The sequence below is a fragment of the Lissotriton helveticus genome, chromosome 1_1 (genome assembly GCF_964261635.1).
Source record: "Lissotriton helveticus chromosome 1_1, aLisHel1.1, whole genome shotgun sequence".
NCBI classification, from domain to species: domain Eukaryota; kingdom Metazoa; phylum Chordata; class Amphibia; order Caudata; family Salamandridae; genus Lissotriton; species Lissotriton helveticus.
The window spans coordinates 1996646633-1996670576 of NC_136057.1; the positions used below are offsets into that span (position 1 = coordinate 1996646633).

The 23944-nt window shown below is 47.2% G+C and overlaps 1 protein-coding gene across 1 annotated transcript in view; it reads left to right on the forward strand.

The window, feature by feature from the left end:
- The window catches only part of LOC144776139 (putative ferric-chelate reductase 1), a 233673-nt gene that overhangs the window by 96886 nt on the left and 112843 nt on the right, over window positions 1-23944 (forward strand). Inside the window, exon 4 of the mRNA XM_078659254.1 lies at window positions 12031-12125. Coding sequence (XP_078515380.1) covers window positions 12031-12125 — 95 coding nt within the window. The remainder of the gene's footprint in view (window positions 1-12030; window positions 12126-23944) is intronic.

The following is a 23944-nucleotide window of genomic DNA, read 5'->3' on the forward strand; positions in this document are numbered from 1 at the left end:
CAGCCTAGCGTTTTGTAACACAAACTGCGAGGAATATGCTACTCTAGTGCCCAGTTCCTCACGACCAGTGGATATATGGGGTCCGTACAGAGCATATATTGCCATGAAACGTAGAGAGACTGACTCGCAGGTCTCGAAAGGAATTGTCCCCGAAGGATTAGGTTAGGGCTGGATGTATCAAACTGCTCTTGTACACTATGCTTGGTTTTTTTTTTTTTTAGCTGGGTGTTGCTGCCGCCTTATTGAAGTGCGAGGGTTGGTTGGGGTTGGCTGAACTGTGATAGTTACTGACAGTGACCCACGGAAGGGATGAGGGCAGAACTTGGTTTTCATTCTTGTTCAAATGCCTACTGTTGCCATAGTTATAACATGTGATATACATTGCATACTACTGAGATATGATGACACAATTGCTATGTACCACTGTGACCATTATGTATTGCTAATTATGTGTAAAACCCGAAATAAAGATTTTTTTAAAAACACAAAAAAAACAAAATTACTCCAACGGTCAGTTAACTGACTTCTCATGTGAGCTCCAGAGACACAAGAAGCTTCAGAGGCCTCCCTGCAGTTGACCAGCTTACCTTCTGCAACTGGACCTGCCCGAGTCCTGCTGGCCTCATTAGGAGTGAGCCCCTGATCGCCAAGAGTGGCCTCCCCAGGTCCTGGAGCCATGCCTGGCATCAGGATGTACTCCTGAAGTAAAAGTGAAAATCCTGTGGTTTGGGCTTCTTGTGACATCAAACTGGCTCGTTCACATGTAGACACTACCGCCCCCAACAACCCCCAATGCGAAGTTCCACGTAGTGTCATATTAACGATATTGGGAGGGCCTCAGAAAATACATATACAGGGGTCCCCTGTGCTGAATAATATAGAAATATATTGTGCATTTCCTGCAAATTCAATTCCACGCAATGCTAAACTATACTGAATTCTGTATTAAACTTTCAGTAACTGGATAACACAAAAATATCATAAATGTGTCTTGCCTGGGACCACAAAAATCCTTTAGATGACACTGGGGGGCTAGAGGCAGAGTAAGAGGTGCAGGCAGGAAAAGAAAGAGAGTGAGGTTAAGATAGTAAAACAGACATAATAGACAAAAGTAAAATTAAATGTTCACTTTCCCTAGGAGGCCCTTAGAAGGTGGATGCCCTCTGCAATTGCCCACTTTGCCCATGCCTTAAAATCTCTCTAATGCCAGCCGACTATGACAGCCAACGCAAAGGTAAAGCAACAGCCATATGACACACTTGATCGGCCCTTCGCTCTACCGCGACAACCATCCACAACACGCAACCTGCCCTTTGCGCTACAGGGATGGCCATCTGCAATGCTCAGCCTCCTCGGCGTGGACTCCTCCAATGCAAACAAACTCTTCTTGTCAGACTTTGAAGGCAAATCTACAGTGGGATTAACCTGGCCCTGTATCTGACCAGTATGATCAGATTGCCATGAGTGGCACTTTGTGCTTTTAGGGGTTCTGTTTTTACATAAAACCTTAAAATTGAACATCTCTGGTTCTACTTATCAACTTTTTTTCTGCTTCCATTTCATTTATTAAAATGTAGTCAATTTTTCTAAATCAGTTTGGGATTTTTCTTGTATTATGCGTTTACTTTATTAAGACCTGACCGATTTTGTGCCAAGCTAACAGAGGATTGAGCATAGGTTAGCTTAGTGACTTTTGTGGTTCACCCTGACGAGGACTGTGGTAGTTGCCTGAGATGGGCTTCCACCTCCCTCAGCCAGCCACCCAATTTGTTACAAATCTATTCCCCAATCTCTTCTCATCTTAAATTCTTCACTAGCTCCCAGTGGCCAAAAGTACACTGGTTTCAGCATCGTTCTTTTACTGAATCAACCCAATATACCTTTAGGAATGTCTCAGGTGTTTCACCTCCTTTCAAACCGCTCTATTCTAGTAATTCCCTTCTCCTTAAATCCACTTACTCCCTCCACCGCCATGTCAAGTAAAGATCTCTTTCTTTCCGCGTTGCAAAACATTGGAAGCAGCACCCTCTCAACATTCCAATCACTAATCACCTCCTTTTTCATCATTGTCTTGAAACATCAGTCATGGATTCATCGTCGAACTCCAGATATACAAAAATACTATAAATTGATGAGTCAATTTCTTTCATTCAGGTTAGGGGCAAAGACATTTGGAACCTGAATGCAGGAGCGTCAAGAACCACTCCTAGAAACGCTCCCCCCAACTTTAGCAGGTTGAGCGGGAGTGGGTGTCTGTAATAAATAAAAGGAGGCTAATTCTTCAGTAACACCAAAGTTGTTTATTCTTTGGAGTCAGTGCAGACACCCAACCGGAATGGCCATTCAAACCGACAACTACCAACTGTCGCTACACAGAACCTAGAGCACGGGGAGTGAAACACAAACGATGTCCCATGCTACGAGCCAGTCAGCTGGAGGCAAGCTGCCCCATGAAAACCATATAACATAACACACCTCCTTTCCATCCACAGAAATGATTAAAGTCAAGATAAAATAATATTAAAGAAAACTTAACATGCAATATTATACAATGAAATTATGCAAAACACCTCATGTCACAACAACATGAAGTATAAAACAATACGTTTGAATAATAAATTAAAAATAAACAAATAACAGAAAGGTGAAACCCAAATACAGGCAACGAGGGGGAGCCAACTAGAGTTCAGCCCAATTGATGCTGTGCTCCACATAATACCCCACTCCTTTCCTTAATGATCTAATCACATATATAGTGCTTCAAATATTCTGGCATCCTGCGTTTCCTAACCAATCATCTCTTTTCAGTGTCATCCCTTGAAGAAAACTCGACAGTAACAGTGGTATGATCCATCTCCCTATTTTTGTCATTGGCAGAATCCCCGCACCCATGAGCGTGGGATTCTGCAACAACTTTACTTGTCTTTGGTACAAAGCCACCCTCCAAAGATTCCAGGTTTGTCCATTCTGTAGCTTAACCTAACTTCCACCTACCGACCGCACTGGAAAAGGACCCCTGAATTTGTTGAAGTCTTTATTAACACACCAGGTTTGACTTTCACCAAATCACCAGGTTGAATATTCCTGTTCCCAAACATATTGTTATTATTAGGTACGCAATTAAAAAGATTTGCCTAATTTTTAAGCAACCAGGTGGGAACCATTTTGGTGCCAGCTTGCCTCTCCCTCACCAATTCAAAAGGGGTTTATCCATACCTTGATGCTCAGTAGTGCGGTATGCCCATTACATTTCTTTGATTTCACGTTGTACAGGTATGTTAGAAGTTAACACCAATTGCATAGTGCCTTTCACCGATCTATGCACCCTCTTACAAAGACCATTACCTTGTGGATTGTAAAGTGATGTACACATGTGCTTCAAACCAATCCTGTCAAAATACTCCACCATATCTTTTGACGTAAGTTGTGTGCCATTATCCATAAGAAGCATGACTGGGATACCATCCCTTCTGAACACCTCACTTAACACGCTGATGGTGGATTCTGAAGTGATATTTCTCAGGAACAACACCTTCACCCACCTTGATGCAGAGTCAAACAAAGCGCTGTAAACATTTCACTGTCATGCAAGTTGAACGAACCGATAAAGTCCATACACACTTTCTGCCAAACCCCTTCTGTACCAATGACATGTTGAGATGGAACCGGTCTATTCAAAACAACTCACAACCTCTTTTCAGACTCCTTACAGCTGCTGCAATTCTCCTCCCGCTCCTTCACCTGACCGTACATCCCAGGCCACTAAAATCTTTCTTTTAATCATCTTCCCATTAGGGTTTGACCTAGATGTCCATCATGGGCTAAGCCAATCACTCTATTTCTCACAGTTTCACCTCTCACCCCTCAATATAACCACATTTCCCTGGGTGGAAATCTCATACTGCAACTGAACAAAAGGTCTGAGGCCTGGGGACACAATGGTTTCCCTTGACACCCCTTCCCTGACCATTCCCTTGACTCCAGAAATGATATTATCTTTGCCCATCCCTTCCACCCAATCCTCTCTGGTAGTGGCCTTGTCCAAATCCTCAGTGAGATTGTCAAGACTAGCCACCACTTCTTCAGTAATTAAGTCAGATGATAGGGCTTTGGTATCAGGTAGCCTAGACAGGCAATCCGCCACACTGTTACACCATCCAGGTACATGTTCCACCTTACATATGAAATCCTGTATCCTAACAGCCAGACGTCCAAGTCTCCTAGAACAGTTTTTTGTGCTAGCAGGACCCAAAACCTTCAAGAGTAGTTAATGGTCTGTTCGTAACGTAAAGACAATATCCCATGTAAATGTAAATCTGTATTTCTAAAGCGCGAACTACTCACTCTTACGGGTCTCAAGGCGCTGGGGGCCATTGTGGAAATTAAGTGAGCTATTGCCCAGAGTCACATGGTGCTGAGCTGAGCTGCCTCCGGAGCCGGAGATCAAACCGTGAACTCTGTGCTCCAAAGTCAGCTGCCCTGGCTGCAGCACTACACCATAAAAACACTCTAAAATGTCTGATGGACCACGCAGACGCTAATACCTCATGTTCAATAACCAAGTCATTTCTCTCGGTATTAGTCAAAGACCGTGAAGCAAAAGCCATAGTTGTTTCTTGTCCAGCATGTTTCTGTGCTAAAACTGCACCAATGCCCACAAGGCTGGCATCCACCATCAAAATAGTGGGTAAGCCCGGAGTAAAAGGTGCTAAAATGTCAGCGATTGCAATGTTCTCTTTGATCAAATTAAAAGCCTTATGATGCTCACCACCCCATGTAAACTTCTTGCTTTTCCACATTCACTCTCTTAAAGGTTCCACCTTGTGTGCAAAATCTTGAACAAATTTGGCATAGTATTCCACAATCCCCTTGAATGACCTCAATTTGTCCCTGTCATCAGGTACTTTTGCATTGACTATGTCACTAACTAGATCATGCTTAGGTTGGATGCCTTCTTTTGTGATGTGATACCCCAAATAATCAACTTCGTCACCAGCAAAGACACATTTATCTTTTCACAATGTCAAACCAGCACCACTCAAACAAGATAGTACTCGTTCTAAGATGGTGTTACGATCTTTGACATTCTGCCTATATATCAACATGTCGTCTGGAAAGAACACCACTTGATCAATATCCTTCGAGATTTACATTATAATATATTGAAACGCGCTAGCTGCTGAGCATGGGCCAAAAGGAAGTCTGTTAAATTGGTAGGTGCCTCCTGTTGTGATGAACAATGTATAGTTTCTAGAATACGGATGAAGGTTAATTTGATGATACGCATTGCGTAAATCTAGCTTAGAAAACACTCTAACACCAGCCAACATCAAGATGATCTCATTAATATTTGGAAGAGGAAAACTATCCATGATGACACTCTTGTTTAGGCTCCTCAAGACCACACAAAAGCGGAGCGAGACATCCTGTTTTTGAGGGATGACCACTGGCGACAACCACTCAACAGCCTCCACAGTTTCAATAATCTTCTCATCCAGCATCTGCTTTGTTATATCTTTAACTTGGGTTCTGGTAGTCATGGTAACTCTTTAGGAAACATGTCTAATGTGTATAGAATCCTTTTTCAGCCTTATTTTGTTTAGGAACCCAACAGCGTCTCCCAATACAGTATCAAATACCTCCGCATGGAGTTGTAAAATATTTTGGACCTCAGTATCATCTATACACATAACCTGTTGGTCTCCCCTTGGGTCCATCCTGATGTTAAGATCCTACTGATGAACCTACCCTAAAATAGAAGGACCTTCCCGGGAAACATAAACCTTTGGTCGACCTTTCAGCAAATCCGATTCGGTGTAACCCAGAACACCAATGCTAGCTCCTTGATATCCCTTCAAGATCACATCAGATGGAATTAATGTAACACTTTTCCACACAGAATCACACAACGATTCAGAAACAATGGTATATAGTGATCCCCATTGATCCTAAAATTAGCTTTGGGGCAAATCCTGTTCCTGCCCAAATCACAGGAGGAATTCTCTTTTCCCTTGAATACCATCACTCTGACCTCACTGTCGTCCTTCTCCTCCACCACCGCTACCTTTTTCTCTGCAGCCTTGCACATGCAGGCATAGTGCCCCTTTTTCTACTTATGGCACTCCTTGTCTATAGCAAAACAATTTTTGAGTCAGCCAGGTGGAAAGTACTACCACACGCATGACGTGTACGATTAGACCCTTTTTGCCAGATATGGTGCTCTTACCGGTGCTTGGTTTACCACTAGTAGTACTCCCCCTATTAGGCTTGCCACGCACCACATTCACCTCCTCAAAATTACTTTGCAGAGTGGCTACCTCTATCCTTTATCTTGTTAAATGGTCTCCATCTCCCTCATACATTTTTCTGACTTCTACAACTTTTGCAATCATAATGGCTTCTTTTAGAGTGGGATTAATAGCCGCCCACAACCTCTTTTGAGCTTTCTTTGAGTAGCATTGAACAAATAATTGATCTCTCATCATGTCATCTTGCATAGGACCAAATTGACACTTGGTGGATAACTCCCTCAATCTTGACACAAATTCGTCAATAGATTCATTAACTTTTTGTGTTTGTGTGTAGAATCTGTGTCTGCGCATAACAATATTCTCTTGCTTTGCAAATCTGGTGCGTAACTTAAGAATAGCATCTTTGTAAACATCATCTACCTCCTCCCCTGAAGCTGGGAGATATTTAAAAATATGTTGTCCCTCTTTCCCTAACGCACCTAGCAAAAGGGGCTTTTTTTCTGCACAGCTGAAAAGTTTGTGCCATCTAACGCCACCAAGTAATTTTCAAAACAATCACACCAATCTTCCCATTCCGTGGATGGTTCCCCAGCTGGCATGAGAAAAGGTGGTGGTGCAGTGACAGTATTTGCAATATTCATGGTGAAAGCAGAATGAGCCCACTAAAACTTGACCGGTCACCGGTAAAACACCTTTGCCAGTAAAGGAAAAGTTAAGTATCAGACTCATTACGGGACCACAGCAGAAAATGTTAATTAACCTACAGAAATTGTTGTAACATGTGATAGAGGTTTATATTTAGATAAATCTCTAGTGACACAAGGTGTGTGTGCCACGGTTAATGCACGCAGTTAAATAAATGTACCTGTCACCCCCTAATGCAATGTTAATGTTACTGGACGCAACTCAGCAAGGTGTGCATGTCATCGTGATTATCAGACAGGAAGATCTTTAATGGCAATACCAAAAGGGTGTGCGTGTCACCGTGCATTTTAACATTGACACACGCAATTAAGAGGGTGTGTGTGTCACTGTTAGAATAAATTGGTGGTACTTAAGTTTAAAGTGACACACTGTTGCCTCTTTTAAGTTAGGAAAACACAGTGTGCGTGTCACTGCCACAATAATTTATAGCAACACGCTGTAGCCCTTTATTAAATAGAGAATACAGTGTGAACATCACTGCTGTGATTAACTTCAAATGAGCCCATCACTTTCATTTGAATCCGTACGGGTAACACGCCGTGAAGTGACAGCTGTAAACATGAGTGACACCCTGTGTCTGTTTACTAATTAGGGATTACGATGTATGTCACCGCTGCAGTTAACTTTAAATAAGCCCATTGCTTCTAACTGTATTCATACTGGTAACACGCTGTTGCCACTTTAAATTATGCTGGGACCGGTGTGCGTGTCACCGCTGATATCAATAATTTTGTACCGCACCTTAGACAGCCTCCAATTAACACGAAGCTTAGTCCACCACCAATTAATGCACTACTGAGGCATTGTTAGCCCGCCCACTCCTCTCCGGACTGCAATTGCATAGGTGAAATGACTCCCAGACAGACCAGGAGATCGTTGTTACAGGTGGGTGGACCAATCTTTAATATATTTACACGGCAGTGGGATACAACCCTCAAAAGTAGAAAGATAACATACCTTGGCCCAGCAAGGTTTGGAAAGTTACTGCAGGTGGTAATGAAGCCCGAACACTTCTCTGGTGTTCATGATGGATGACACAGCGTGTAGCAGCACTGCTTAGGTTCGTCGGGGTAGTCTGCTTCCCTCCTCCCAAATTTTCACCAAAATGTAATAGGTAAAACGGGGGCAATTTCTTAGTAACACCAAAGTAGTTTATTCTTTGGAGGCAGCGCAGACACCCCACTGGCATGGCCAGGCAAACCAACAACTGCAAACTGTCACTACACAGAACCTAGAGCACGGGGCATAGAAAACAAACAATGTCACATGCCAGGAGCCTGGCAGCCGGAGGCAAGCTGCCCCATGAAAACCATATAACATAACGGTGTCTATAGCAGTTCTGTGTAACTCAAAGCAATTAAATGCCATTTGTAAATGCCACAGCAAGAGAATAGCATAATGGAGCTGTGAGGCACCCACCTCGCCTTGAACCACACCACCGAACTCCACTGGACCGACCACTGCTGCATTCATTTCACCTTCAAGAAACCAACCACGCACCACCGTACCCAACAGTTGCCTCGCCGCTGCTGGAGCAAAGTCGCCGAAAACCGGCTGATCACCACCCTCGACCAGAACCCACCCACTGACCCCACCAATCCAGACGTCGCAGCCCGCTACCTCAGAAAGTGGATCGACGACTGTGCCAACACCCTCGCCCCACTCAAGATACCCTCCAATAACCACGCCAGCAAGAGAGCCACCTGGTTCACCAACGGGCTCCAGACCTCCAAAGTGGCATGCCGGAAACTGGAGAAAATATGGCTCCACGAACCACACCGGACAACCACGCAGCCCACCCCCAGACATCACCACCTCATCAGATTAGCCAAGAGATCCTCCTTCAAAGACTGCTTGGACAACAACGCATACGACAGCAAAGAGCTCATCTGCATCGTAAAGGAACTCTCAAACCCCAGCGCCAATGACATCCTGCCCTCACAAGAACTGTGGGACTCACTAGCCATCTTCTTCCACCGCAAGATTGCTGACATCCACGACAGCTTCAACACCACAACCACCCCGACTACGCCAGACTCCACCTCCCCTGCGAGCACCACCAGCTCCATCCGCCTGACCTCCTGGTCCAACGTCAACGACGACGAGACATGGTCATGAACTCCATCCACTCAGGATCTCCGTCAGACCCGTGCCCACGCCACGTATTCAACAAAGCAGACGCAGCCATCGCACCCCAACTACGGAAGGTCATCAACATCTCCTTCGAAACAGCGACATTCCCGGAAAGCTGGAAGCACACCGAAATCAACGCCCTCCTCAAGAAGCCCAAGGCAGACCCCAAGGACCTCAAGAACTTCCGGCCCATCTCCCTGCTCCCGTTCCCAGCAAAGGTCATCGAGAAAATCATCAACAGGCAATCGGCCCGCCACCTGGAAGACAACAACATCTTGGACCCGTCCCAGTCCGGATTCAGATGAAACCACAGCACCGAGACAGCCCTCATCGCCGCCACAAACGACATCAGGCACCAACTAGACAGCGGCGAAACATCATCCCTCATCCTCCTGGACCTGTCGGACACCTTTGACACGGTCTGCCATCACACTCTAAAGATACGCTCCTCCTAGAAGCCGGAATGCAAGAAAAGTCTCTTGACTGAACCACGTCCTTCCTCTCCGGCAGAACTCACAGCGTTCGCTTCCCACCCTTCCGATCCGAAGCCACCGACATCATCTGCGGCGTCCCCCAGGGCTCATCCCTCAGCCCAATGCTGTTCAACATCTACATGGCCCCCCTCGCAAAAGTGGCCCGCCAGCACAACCTCAACATCATCTCCTACGCCGACGACACCCAGCTCATTCTCTCCCTCACCAAGGACCCACACACCGCCAAAACCAACCTCCACGAGGGAATGAAGGCCTTCGCCGACTGGATGAGGAGCAACCGTCTGAAGCTGAACTCGGACAAGATGGAGGTACTCATCCTTGGACCCACCCCCTCGGCCTGGGACGACTCCTGGTGGCCGACCACACTGGGAACAGCACCAACATCCACCGACCATGCACGCAACCTAGGATTCATCCTCGACTCCTCCCTCTCCTGGGCTAAGCAGGTCAAAACCATCTCTTCCTCCTGCTACAACACCCTCCGCATGCTCCGCAGGATCTACAAGTGTATCCCGACTAAAACAAGAAGAATGGTGACGCAGGCCCCATCAGCTGCAGACTGGATTACGGCAACGCACTCTACGCAAGAATCCCAGTCAAACACCTACAACGACTACAACGCATCCAAAAAACCTCTGCCCGACTAATCGTCAACGTCCCCCGCCACAGCCACATCACCCTCCACCTGAGAGACCTACACTGGCTCCCCGTCAACAAGAGGATCACCTTCAAGCTCCTCACCCACGCACACAAAGCATTCCACAACGCCGGACCAGCCTACCTTAACAGCAGACTCAGCTTCTACACCCCCATGCGCCAGCTCCGCTCCGCCATCCTCGCCCTCGCCGCTGTCCCCCGCATCGTATGAACGACCTCCGGCGGCATATCCTTCTCCTACCTCGCCGCCAAGACCTGGAACACCCTCCCTACCCACTTACGGCAGACCCAAGACCTACCCGCCTACAGAAGACTCCTCAAGACCTGGCTCTTTGAGCAGTAGCAGCACCCCCTCCCCTCAGCGCCTTGAGACCCTCATGGGTAAGTAGCATTCTCTACAAGTACTCTGATTGATTGATTGATTGATTGAGCTGGGGGCTGAGGGGGACAAAAGGGAGAGACCACAGAAGAAAAGGAGGTAGGGAGACGGGGATGGAGAGATGGGTGGATTGTAAGAAGGATGTAATAAAGATGTACGGGTAGAAGAATAAATGGAGAGAAGTATGAGAGATAGATGGGTGGGTAGATGGAGAGAAGGGTGGATGGGGAGATGAATGAATTGATAAGTTCAGAGTAGATTGAATGGGAGGACAGATGGATGGTGAGTGGGACACACAGATGGATAAATAACGACAAAGTTAGGGGGAATGATCGACGAGGAGGATGGATATGGAGAAGGATGGGTGGGTATAGGGGTAGAAGGATGGAGATATGGATGGGTGAAAGGAAAGATGGATGGTGGTTGAATGGATGGAGAGGATAGTAAAAGACAAATAGAATAATGGATGGATTGAGAGAATCAGGTTGGTGGGTGGGTGGGGGGAAGGAAGGATATCCAGTTGGGTGGAAAGTTGAAAAACTGAAGGAAAATCAAGAGATGGTAAGAAGAAAAAAATAAAGATGGCATCCCTCCCTTCCACAAAATAGTGCTCAGCTCATTTGCATCACTCAGTCACTCAGTACTAATTTGGATTTGGTTTAAAGAGGGAGGGGTTATCTTGCTGCCTACTTACTCCGGATGTATGACATTACAACGCATGCTTTTACATCACATGCCTTTACAACGCAGTTTTTACATCGCATACCATTACAACGCATAGTGCTTTTGGGTGCTGGATGGTGAATTATTTAATTTACTATTCCAACTCCAGTCCTCGTGGACACTAGGGAAGGTGTTGGATAGTAAATGAAATCTATTCCCTATCCTAGAGCGCCCCCCAGCACAATGCGTTGTAATGGTTTGCGTTGTAAAAGTTGCGTTGTAAAGGCACTGCGTGGTAAAAGTTACGTTGTAAAGGTTGTTCACCACTTACTCCCTATTTGTCTTCAATGTTTTAACTTCATCCTTTTTTAAATTGGCCTCTTTATTTAATTTAATTACCACTGTATCATCAATGTCTGTATTAGCGAGGTGCTCTACAATGTGCACCCGCAGTCTCCTTTGAATTACCTATTGTGGAAGACCTAGGAATATGGGACTGTAACTTGTTACACACAAGTCATCTCACAATATCAAAGTGGCTTCTTCAGCACACTGCCGTTTCGTCCAAGCACAAATCCCCACATTGCCCTATTAATCTAGCCACAGGACATGATGCACTTTGTAAAATGTATGCGGGGTATTTCTACATGGCTTCATGAGAGCATTGTTTTTCAGGCTTGAATGCCTAATAAAAGTGAATGTGAATTGTTTGTTTAAAATTCTCATCACAACCATGTTACTTTTACAGAATTCTGCCGTAAGTCACACATCCGATGCAGAGAAAGCAGGAGTTGAAGTAATTTGGAATGCTCCAAGTAAAAGTGCTGGCGATATCAAAATGAGGTAATTCCATCTTCCATAGTGGATTTGTAAGATCTGTCAGCTTGTTTACTAATCCTCTCATTAATCCTCTCTGTTAATGCTCACAACAAAGCAGATTTTCATAGGCATTAGTAAAGGAATGTCCTCATTATTTCTAAATACATATTTGTCATACCAGTTTGGTGGGGGGAAAGTTGGAGGTAGGGCAGTGTTGTATTCACATGTATTCATGTCACGCGCTTCTGCCAGCATGTGACAGTAACTGACTTGGCTCTCCAGCGCGAGAGCATCCTTTGTGTCAACCCCCTCCCATTGGCTCCCTCAACATTCCAACCCTACCTCTCCTCCCCCCTCGCTCACAACTGTCATAATTCTTTCTGAGCTGAACTGAAGCGTACTCCCTGTGGGGCTGTAATGAATAAAGCTTAGAACCAATTTACCGCATACTCTTCATTTCCACAAGTGGCGACGAGCGGAGTTCTCCTCTACAGCCCCACTGCGGTGTGTTCCTGGTCTACACCACCTCATAGGTTAAACATCGCCAGCTGCTGTTCGACGAATCTGACCGCGGATCCTGTGGAGTCTTCCTTTGGTGCCAGAGTTCCTTTGGCCCTGCCCGTTCCTGTCTCCGGTGCTGCTGAGTTCACGGATAGAGCATCTGTATATGCTGAGAGATCGGCGCTTTTCATGTGAGCGAAGTGTATCAGCTGCATTGCGGTGAGATCGGCGGTTTCATGTGCGCTGAGAATCCGTGGCGTTCTGTGCTCGCCACCTGCTGTTTCCGCATGCCGCTGAGCAATTAACAGCTGCTGCTTCCAGCTGACATTGCGCTTGACAGGTTCCTGTCAGAGACTCTCCCGCCTACTCTCGGCATCCACTTTCTCCTCACAAAGCGCGTGACGTCATTGAGACGCATAGCGCCATCTTGTCCTCAGGAATTTCATTGAAACGCTGCTTCATTGTGCATCTCCTACTCAGCGATGCACACGCTATACAACTTATCTGTGCATTAATTCCTACTGTGACACGCGCACTTTTCATCTACACCTTGTAATTCCTTTGGCATCCCAACGTGCACAGAGTACATAGTGCCAATATCGGCCCATACCGCGGACCGTTCCTCCTCCAACTTTCCCAAATAACAGACACCACACTCTGATTTGTTGGAGAAAGTTGTTGCAGCTTTATTAGCACATACATTATGCCAACATGTTGGGTTATCTTACGGGTCGATCCAGAGCGGGCGCCACTCGCGACCCGCCCACCTGATGAGCCAAAACCCCCCCCCGGGGTGTTAACCGCAAGGCGTTGTCAGTTTTGGGGGAAGGACTAACTCCTCCCCTCGGCGGACATCTATTCCGCCCCTTGCTCTCGCCCCTCCCCCTCTGGGGGGCAGAGCGTTGTTGGCAACCCCCGGTTGCTCAGGTCTACAACCGCCCGAAGGACTAACGGGGCGCCGTCACTCCTCCAGGATCCATCCCAGCGTGGATCTCCCTGGGGATAATTTGCTCTCGCACCCTTCCAGTGCTCCTGTAGAGGGTACCCCTCTGTACCTTCCTGCATTGGATCGCCCTGTAACTCCGCCTGCAACACAAAAGACAGTAATATTAGTAGCAACAAGCCCACCCCCCCTTACTGCCCGAAAGCAGGGTAAGCGGAATGGGCGGGAAAACGCGCACGGGCAGCCACCCTTCCGAAGTCCACGGGGGAGGAGGGGGGCGAGGGTCAGCTCGCCACCGCACCCAGAACAAAGAGGGCGCCTGGCCCTCGCCCCCTGGGTCATATAGTCTAACCTGCTCCTCCCCCCGGACGAGGAAATGACATCACAGGGGGACCATCTGGTCCCCCAAACACTAGACCGCTCATGGGTCTGTGCCATCCTATGGCACTAAGGGTGGCCGCCCTCGTAGGTGGCCACCTTTGGTGTCCCGGAGCAGCCAGTCATAGTGCCAATATCGGCCCATACCCCGGACCGTTCCTCCTCCAACTTTCCCAAATAACAGATACCACACTCTGATTTGTTGGAGAAAGTTGTTGCAGCTTTATTAGCACATACATTATGCCAACATGCTGAGTTATCTTACGGGTCGATCCAGAGCGGGCGCCTCTCGCGACCCGCCCACCTGATGAGCCATAACCCCCCGGGGTGTTAACCGCGGGGCGTTGTCAGTTTTGGGGGAAGGACTAACTCCTCCCCTCAGCGGACCTCTATTCCGCCCCTTGCTCTCGCCCCTCCCCCTCTGGGGGGGGGGGCAGAGCGTTGTTGGCAAGCCCCGGTTGCTCAGGTCTACAACCGCCTGGAGGACTAACGGGGCGCCGTCACTCCTCCAGGATCCATCCCAGCGTGGATCTCCCTGGGGATAATTTGCTCTTGCACCCTTCCGGTGCTCCTGTAGAGGGTACCCCTCTGTACCTTCCTGCATTGGATCGCCCTGTAACTCCGCCATTGCTCTGGGTGCGACAACCGCCGTCCCAGAGTCCCCCCACATACCGCCTTCATCAAAGCACCCAGTGCATTTAGTATGTAGCAAACCATGTCTTGTGAAACCAAATCCCCTTTGCTACAAGGTATACCAATGTATGTCGGGCGACACTATCCCTCATATCCTCGTCGCCCATAGACCTAGTGACCTACAGCCTGTGCATTCCCAGGCCTCCCTCGGCTCAAGCAAGGACATGTCCTCTCATCCTCAGGACAGCAAGGCTATCCCGCAACCAAAATCCCTATCAGTTCTGCCCCTCCTCCGAGCTGAGAACTGTACAGTAATGTCCCTGAACCTCTCAACCAACTGCAAAATGTGCTCTGGAGATGGCCTTCTTCTTGCTCCATCCCCCCCAGTCCTTTCCACTCTGGACAGCTGTGCTCATCTGCAACCAAAAGCCCCTATCCGGTCAGCCGTTCTACTGCCTGTGAAATTGTGTCCCCTGTCTGGCTCCTGGACTCTCAAACCGTAACTTTAGACATACCGGGGTTAATATCCCACCTATAAAGGGCCAGCCAGCTGGCTCACTCCTACAAAGCCGACCCTACTGTTAGCTGACCCTTATCGTAATGCTTTGCCTAACTGAAGCGACGGATAACATTCAATCCATTTCGATCAGGGAAAAAGAGTAAACCTATGAGTAAAGTTCCTGAACCTCCCAAATATGCCTGCAAACTGCATCCTGGGGTTGACTGAAAAGGAACCCTGTCCCCTCCATTTCTGCCCTTAAAGGCAAAATCACCTAATCCTGCAAATAACTAAGTCACACCCCTTTTCCAGGAAGGCAGATATTATGTTTAGCCCAGAATCGGCATATATTCCATAAACCAGGGTTCTGCAGAAGATTTGTATGCTTGACTGCTGAGGTTGCATTGCACCTACGCGGCCATGAATTTCTTCCAGTTTCCGGCCGCCAAGCTGCTGACCTTGCCCGCCCTATCCCTGGGCGAACTAACAGAACCACACTGTTACACCAGTGCGCAGCCGCTACAGCTAATGATGGTTCCCTACTGAACCAGTGAAATAGATGCTGTACTATGCCTTCATTCATGTCGCAGCGCCCATTGACCCATACAGAACTTGCCAACTCGCAACGCGCTCGTTTGAGACTGTGTTATTACTTGCCCACATGTGAGCCCTGCCAGTAAAGCCTAGGCAAATAAATCGCAGGCCCTCCTGTTACGCACCCTAAACTGGGCGTAAGCGTGCCAATAAGTGTCCAAGTTAATCTGGGCACCAGATTTAAACCAACCGACAAAATAAATGCGAGGTCACCTGTGATCTTGGCCTACTCCGTGACTGAGTAGTGGTCCTCTCTGAAAGCCAGACAGTGCTGATAATGACAATTGAGGGACGGTGCTGCGCACCAGACACAACACCCTATAAAGCTAGAGCGCCGGTGCGCTAGCTGCTGAAAATGGCAGTGGCGGGCCATAGCCGCACCTCCGGACGTTAAAGGAGGGTGTAAACGGTACCAGTTTGACAAGTGTGTACCCCGCAACTAACTAGGTTGGAAAATTAGTGAGGGCCCCTCCCCCTTGTGTGACACAGGTGGATGCCATGACAGAAAATTTAACTAAAATTTGTTGTAAGTCCAGGTGTATTTCCGCTCAGCAAGTTGAGGAGTTCAATAATCGCTGAATTGAACAAATCCAATAGCTTCTAACACAATTCTACAGCTGTCCTTAGTAACGTAAGCATTCCTACGAGCCCTATCAAGTGGATGCAAAAGCGTTGCCTGCCAGTACATGTGCATGAGCTAGTTTGCCACTTATATCGATGTAACTAACCTTTAGTCCATGTCAAAAGGACATGCCCCCTTAACACTATAGTGCAATCAGTTTATATCCTGCCCTCATAGTGAGGGTCCCTGGTGCAACCGGGCCAGAGCAACAAACTATTTTGCTGTACAGGAGGCTGTAACTAACGTGAATGGTTCAAGTAACACAATGGTGTAATGCTGGGTCTTACAAGGCAGGGGTAAAGAAATATTGGGTCTCTTCCCTGCAACATTCAAATTTATTAATTATTGCTGGAAATGCATGATTTACCCTTGCTCCGCCACTGCATCCCGAGAGAACGCCCCAATTATTGCACCGTAAAACAACAAATTGTCCAGACTCAACAGTAAGAGAGAACCTCCAAATACTGCACAGGGGCCACCTAATGTGCCCCGGCTCCCAGTTAACTACCTGATGTATTCCTTTCCTGAGTGAATCCAGCGCACAGCCCACACCGTGGATAGTAATGACCACTGTTGAGAACATGAGAATCCCGGACCCTAGCACACTGCCCCCAGTGTGCTAAGATCCTTATACCTGTTGATAATTCGGGTGGCCCCCCATGTAGGTAGGGCGGTTCTCCAGCACGGCTCCTGCATGTGATACAGAAAACATTAATTAAAAGCTCACCCCCCCCATTCTACCGATCTACCAATCTGCATTCCCTGCAATATGACAGGGCCATCACTGCCCCACAAGCTACTCATGCCAGGCCTGTTATGAGTTACAAGAAGTAATTTGCCCGCATTAGCTGCACACTTCGAAAACTAATAGGGGTCCTCTCTATTGTCTTGAAGGAAGACCTTTCATTAAAGAAATACTATTCTCCTTGACTCAGGAAGAGTCTTCCCAAGGTGTTCAAGTGGATTGAAAGTCTGCCCATTATTGCAGTATTAGCCCTCTAACTGAGTTTGGTCCTCGTTTGTAGCATGCACCCTTCACCAATCACTGGCAACACAGTTTGCTACCTCCTACATTCTGTTTTGTTCCAGTACTTGCACGAGTTGCACCAATGCATACATAACGAATTGTTCTTGTGTATGACTGTCTGCCATGATTGTACAAATTTACCTCACTTGTACTATATACGCTTTAGTTACTTGCACACATGCCCTATTCTCCTCCTGTAATGCCCAGTTACCACCTCTTGTACTGTCTGCTCATGTTTGCCACTTTGCTTCACGTAAGTTAGCGTTTGCTTTTGTAATGAGAACACTTAACATACTACCGTGCCTCAGTTCTGTCCCCCCTGTGAAGCGCACTGACACCATCGGGTATAGTCCGTGCTTATTTACGACCTGGAGCAAAGAGCTGCAGAGACCTGCCAACAAGGTTTCTTTCACCTCTGCATATTAAACTAGACAGTATAATCGACTGCGGTCCTCTAAACTTGCAAGGTTAGTTCAGTCATTCATCGCTTTACTTATTGGTTTTGATCTATGCTTGCCCCCAAAAGAGTTTCGCGCCACAACCAACCCTGCACAGTTAAATATCGTCCCAGATCTGTTTCTTAAATTAAGCATGATATTTCTTGTAAAGTCCAACTCCTGTAAGTTTTTAATTACATAAAAGCGCTACATTGATTAACTTTGCTGCATCACAATTCCTGCTCCACATCCAGTGTGAGCTAGCATCGCGTGTGTCGACCTTCTCTGTTGCATCTGCCCTGCAGTAAGACAAAACCAAAACATAAAAATTCCCCCAAGACCCCCCTCCCCCCATCATCATTGCACCGGTAAATTTCAGTACCCACATCTGCAACCACAAGCTTATCCCCCCATGACAAATACTTCCTCATGCAACATAACGTCTGTTTATGTAAACTGTTTACGTGCAATGTTATCCTCTTGTATAACTACTGCACCTAAATACGCGCTGACGTCTTTGTGTAAAGTTTGCGCTAATAAAAATGCCAAAATGACAATTCTAAGCGAATTCCTAATCCCACAAGACCATCCATAGCTTCGCGAGAGGGAAAGAGTGAACCCTCCCCCCCTCCCCCCACTCCCCGGTTAGCGCTGAGGGGAAGGCGGGGGGTGCAAACGCAGCCGCCGGCCACGTTGCTCTCACAAAATTTGAAACGTCCTGCGTGGGCCCCAACCACGAGGACAGCGACACCAGCGCATCGACCTATAACAACGTAACGGGCACAAGTCATGAGGCAAGGAAGCCCCAGAGAGGCCCAACCAATGATGCCGCCCCCCTCCCAGCCCAGGGCCGAGGGAGGGAGCAGGATGTTCAAAGCCCAGGCCGCCCCGGCGTCCCCCCAACCCTCTGACAGACCCCAGATAAATGACGGAAGCCAGGGGCCAGCGCGAGCAGCCGCAAGATCCAGGTAAGCTCCCACCCCCCCGCCCCACGATATTGCACAAACGCTCCTGGAAGCCTAAGCTCCTAAGCAGCCCCACCCGCAGCAGAGGACAGTGGTGCAGGGGGACAGCCGCAGGACCGAGAACACCCTCCCGCCCGCTTGCAACAACAATAAAGCCCCCAGGAGCCACCAGGCCCTATCGCCCCGCGCGACGAACTAGCGACCCGCCTCCTGCGCCGCTACTGCGCCTCCCCCACCCTCTCCTCCCCCCGCGACAGGAGGGACAACAATAAAGCACAGGGCGCCCCAGGGCAGTGACCTCTTGTCCCCAGCATAAAGAAAAGACCCCCGGCCCCGTGGAACGTACCCCCGCACTATACCCATAAAACCAACCAGCCCACACACCACGACAACAAGCCTCCTCACCAAAACACGCACGGGCAGCCACCCGTCCAAAGTCCACGGGGGAGGAGGGGGACGAGGGTCAGCTCGCCACCGCGCCCAGAACAAAGAGGGCACCTGGCCCTCGCCCCCTGGATCATATAGTCTAACCTGCTCCTCCCCCCGGACGAGGAAATGACATCACAGGGGGACCATCTGGTCCCCCAAACACTAGACCGCTCATGGGTCTGTGCCATCCTATGGCACTAAGGGTGGCCGCCCTCGTAGGTGGTCACCTTTGGTGTCCCGGGGCAGCCAGTCACTGTTCCTGTGCATTTCTACAGTGCTTTTCTGCTCATCAGTCTTGATCAGCTTTTCAGTCAGTTGATGTACATTTCTGCAGTGCATCTCTTTTCATCAGTGACACGCACACTTTTGACAATTGTAACCAAGGCGAACATTTATAATTCCACAGTGCGTCCCTACCCTCACAGTGTCTTATTCACTTTCACCATTAAAAATCAATTCTTCTGTGGCACTTTTACATTTCAAGATTCCTGTGTGCTCTCTGTTACAACGGTACGTATAACTTACGGTGGCGCGCACACCTTAGTCAGCTGCCACCTTCTACTTGCTCATATTACATCCTATTGACCACTTACAATGTGCGCTATGAGTTATTGAACCTTTCACAACCTCAAGCTTTCCTTCCACTCAAAGGCGAAACATGCATGCCATGGAAAGACTGGAAGGAATATTTTTGCAACTATATAGAAATGGTGGAAGACGATTATTTCACTCCTGTGAAGAGAAAGAAAGTACTATTGTATTGTTTGGGTCCAGGTGGTGTAAAAACGTACAATAGAATTGAGACGAAAGTAAGGGAGGGTGACGATGTATTTCAGCACGCCTTAGATGTCTTGAATGCACATTTTTCACCCATTGTATGTGACCGCTATACATTTTCAAGATGGACACAGGGCAAAGACGAGAGCATTGATGAATATGTTTCCGCCTTGAATAACTTATCCTTAACATGCAGACCTGGGCAATTACAAGTAGAATTCATACGTGACCAGATAATAATGTACGCTAGCAACCCAAACATCCAAGACAAACTGTGGGTAAATGGCGAGTCTCCTCTGAAAGAAGTGACTGGCAGATGTGCCAAAGGTATTCTTGACGAACACAATGTTGTGAAGGTTGTCAATACATCCAATGCTAACAATTTGAGATCCAAAGAAAGTGCCCGACAGAATACTAGTGAAAATCACAGGAAAAGTGAACCCAACAAGAAGAAATTTGAACAGGTCAAAAAGTACAATAACGGCACTGAACGTAGATGCTATCGATGTGAGTCTTCCTCCCATTTTAAAGACTTCAAAAAGTGCCCGGGCAAATCTCAAAGTTGCACGTCTTGTGGATTAATAGGGCATTTTGCCAAAGTATGCAAAAGAAAATCTTTGCGACGGAGCAAACCTGTGAAACACATCCAAGATGAAGATGACTCCAAATTGGAAGACTCGGACAGCTCTAAGTCTGACGACATCAGTTACATGTTCTCCATTGAGTATAACATTCTAGAACTAGCTCCCACCAAAATCAAAAAACCCATGTGCGAGATAAGATTAGGTGGCGTGCCTTTGAACATAATGGCCGACTCTGGCTCTCCATTCACCATTGTCAACGAAAATGTATGGAGGAAGCAATTTGTGGATTAAATTGGTGCTTCATTCAAGAAGTCCAATGCAATTGCTAGGAGTTATGATAGAGCGCGCGAGGTCACCCAGCCAATAATTTCGCCGTTTCCGGCTTCGGCCCATATGCTTTCAATTTACCATATACATTGATCGGGCGACTTCACGGGCTCTACCAATTTGTGTGTGTTTCCCTACTGTTATTACTCAGCGTACCCGACTTACCATCCACCGACACGGGTACCTATGACCTCAACGGATCAGGGAGCTAGCTGTAAAAGGAAAGGCAGCAAAATACCAACCCAAAATGACATTCAATACTGTTTGTAAATGACCACGGACAACTGGAAGTTTTAAAAGCTTTATCTAAAGTTCGTTTTCGTTGAGCATTAAGTTTACAAGAATGAGACAATCAATAACCAAGATAATGAAAAGTACATAACTATAGAGAAATAAAGTCAGGGTAATCATGAAAATACTAATGTGAGATGCAACAAGAAACGCTATGCATTTTAGGTAAAAATTCTTTAGATAGTTTAAGTAAGGCCGTTCTAGACCATATCAGAAAATGACAAACTGCAATGCAAAATATGATTTCTAAAAGGTAGGATAACATAGGATCAAGTTAAGAAAATATGCAATTGACTTTACGTTTCAATAGTTGCGGCAAAAGCATGGAAAAATCAACATGTGCAAAGGTGTGTCTTTATTAAAGCAAAAGACAGAAAAATAGAAAGGTGCAAGTTTAAAGAATTTAGAGCAATATTTACCTAGACTGGTGTGAAAACCAAACCCTGGCCACGGGTCAGTTAAGGACAGGAAACCCTCAAGGAGGATACCCCTCAAAGGACAGCAGGTGCAGAATGGACACCCCGGACAGGACAGGATACCCTCAGATTAGGAATCAGGACAGGACCCTCAGGACAGGACAGCAAACCCTCAGGACAGGACCGCTCAGGACAGGACCACACCCGCAGTTTGGAAGCAACGCCTGCGCTCCACCCTCTCTGTAGCTATCGATCAAGACCGTGATTGGATCAGCGAACTCCCAGCAAAGTGCTTCGCCAGCACTTTAAGGTTCAGTAGAACCTTAGTCTATGGTCAAATTCGGACAGAGTGCTCCGCAGCGCTCTGTATCTCCAGTCACCTATTGAGTATGATGGGTCAGTGACAGGTCAGCTAAACCAGACAAGTCGGACAATTTCCCTAGGTGAACCCAGGGTAGATATACAGTTTGGGGACGGTGTACCACCCCCCCAATGTTGCAAAGTGTCAGAATCCCTCAATTTGGATTGGTCCTAAGGTAGGTTTTGGGTAACACACCAATCATAACACACTATTTGGATGCCTAATTTGCATCTTTGGGTACCGCCTAGCAAGATTGGGGTTCCCATGAGAAACTGCAGAGAAATACAATTGACAATTAACATTGTTGCCGAGTAGGGACACATGGCTCCATTTTCCTGGGTTTTCAGGTCAGTTCTCAGGAGCATCTTGCCCATATCTGCCAGCTGGCCAAGTTCCACCAGTCAAGGCTGTCAGTTCCCCAGATGGAGGAGCATGCGTAGAAAGGCCCTCCAAGATGGCATTCAGTTCAGTCAGACCCCCATTCCCCGCGGTACATGAAAAGTAAGCGAGAACAAATTAATACATAGAAATAACATTATGAAAACACATCACAGGGTTTGTACTTTCAACTTATCACTATAAAATATACTTATGCAACCTAAATGTTAGCTACATATAAACATGCAAACAACGGAAATGCATGCAGGTGGTGCCCAATACTGCTGACTACCCGAGGTTTGAATAAAAACCCATCAGACCGCCCATTTGGCGGAGGTTCATCATTTTAGGGCTTAGTACATATTCAGACCTCTACCTGGCCATGTTAGTGCCAGGGTAGCATGGAACCCCTATGTACAATGTTCCTCACTATAATGGTGTTAGTAAAGTGCAGTGCTCAAATAATAATAGTGAATAAAATTGACTACTGAGCCTTCAGGGAATTTCAGAGTGAAGGACAGAGTGTCAAAGCTTAAAAATGCGCCCTGTAGTTGAAGATGGATACTACTCAGTGGCGCTACGCAAGGTGGTCGACATGTTTCTGCCTACTGGGGAACGACCCCGGCTTTCTTCAGGACCTTTTAATGTAAACTTGCTACTGCAACAAACATTGATATGTGATTGTGAGGAATAATGAAAAATAGTGCTTATAAAAAGTCACATAGCTACCAGGAACTTTGCATTTCCAACGTTCACTGGAAGATGAGAGACAGGACTTCTTCCTATCGTGAGACAAAAGTTCACACAGTCAAACAGGATCAGGTCATCTCCATGCACCTGTATGATTCCATATGCACCACTCAAATAAACACACATGTATGAACAAATTAAATTCCGATTAACTAGAACCAATTATATCCCGTTTTACTAAGATAAATAGGCATATTAGCCGCATCACTCAGAGGCATTTCCCCTTGTGATACTCACCCAGCTTTGTGTGGGTGACGACCCCACCTCACCCGGCAACCGCTCGGGGGAATGAGGCCCCGCTCTATAATGTAGACAAAGGACACAGTAAGTGGAAACATCTTCTGTGTCCAGCCAAATAGCGCTACATAACAACCCAACAAACATGCGACAAAAACACAGAGATCAGCCCACTGCGTTGTCAACTCTGAGTGGAGTAATCAGGTCAAAAAGGGACCACAGGCACCAAAGGGTTAGCTTGTAAATGTAAATGTAAATGTACAGGAATTTATATAGCGCAAATCACCAAGCGGTCTCTAAGCGCTTGCTTAGGGAACCCGTCCTGGTATTCCCCTGTGAGATAACCCCGGCAGGGTATCCGCAAGGTGAAAGCCAGGCATCCCGCCGCGAGGGGCCGTTGTGGAGATTAAGCAAGCTATTGCCCAGAGTCGCAGAGTGTGACCCCGTGAGTCGAGTAGGCACCGGAGCGAGAATTGTCAAGTCCATGGACATTTTAGGACTCAAGACCCCGCCGAGCCGGGAATTGAACCCTGGTCCCGGGCTGACCTCTGCTTCCCGGTCTGCCTCCTCTAACCAGTGAGCCACACTTCTCCACTGGGTAAGTGCTGGAGAACTCTACTGATTAAGAATGCCCAATAGTATATCTCAGGTAACTCACAATGGAGTATGGGGGCATCCTTTTGAAAAACAAGTA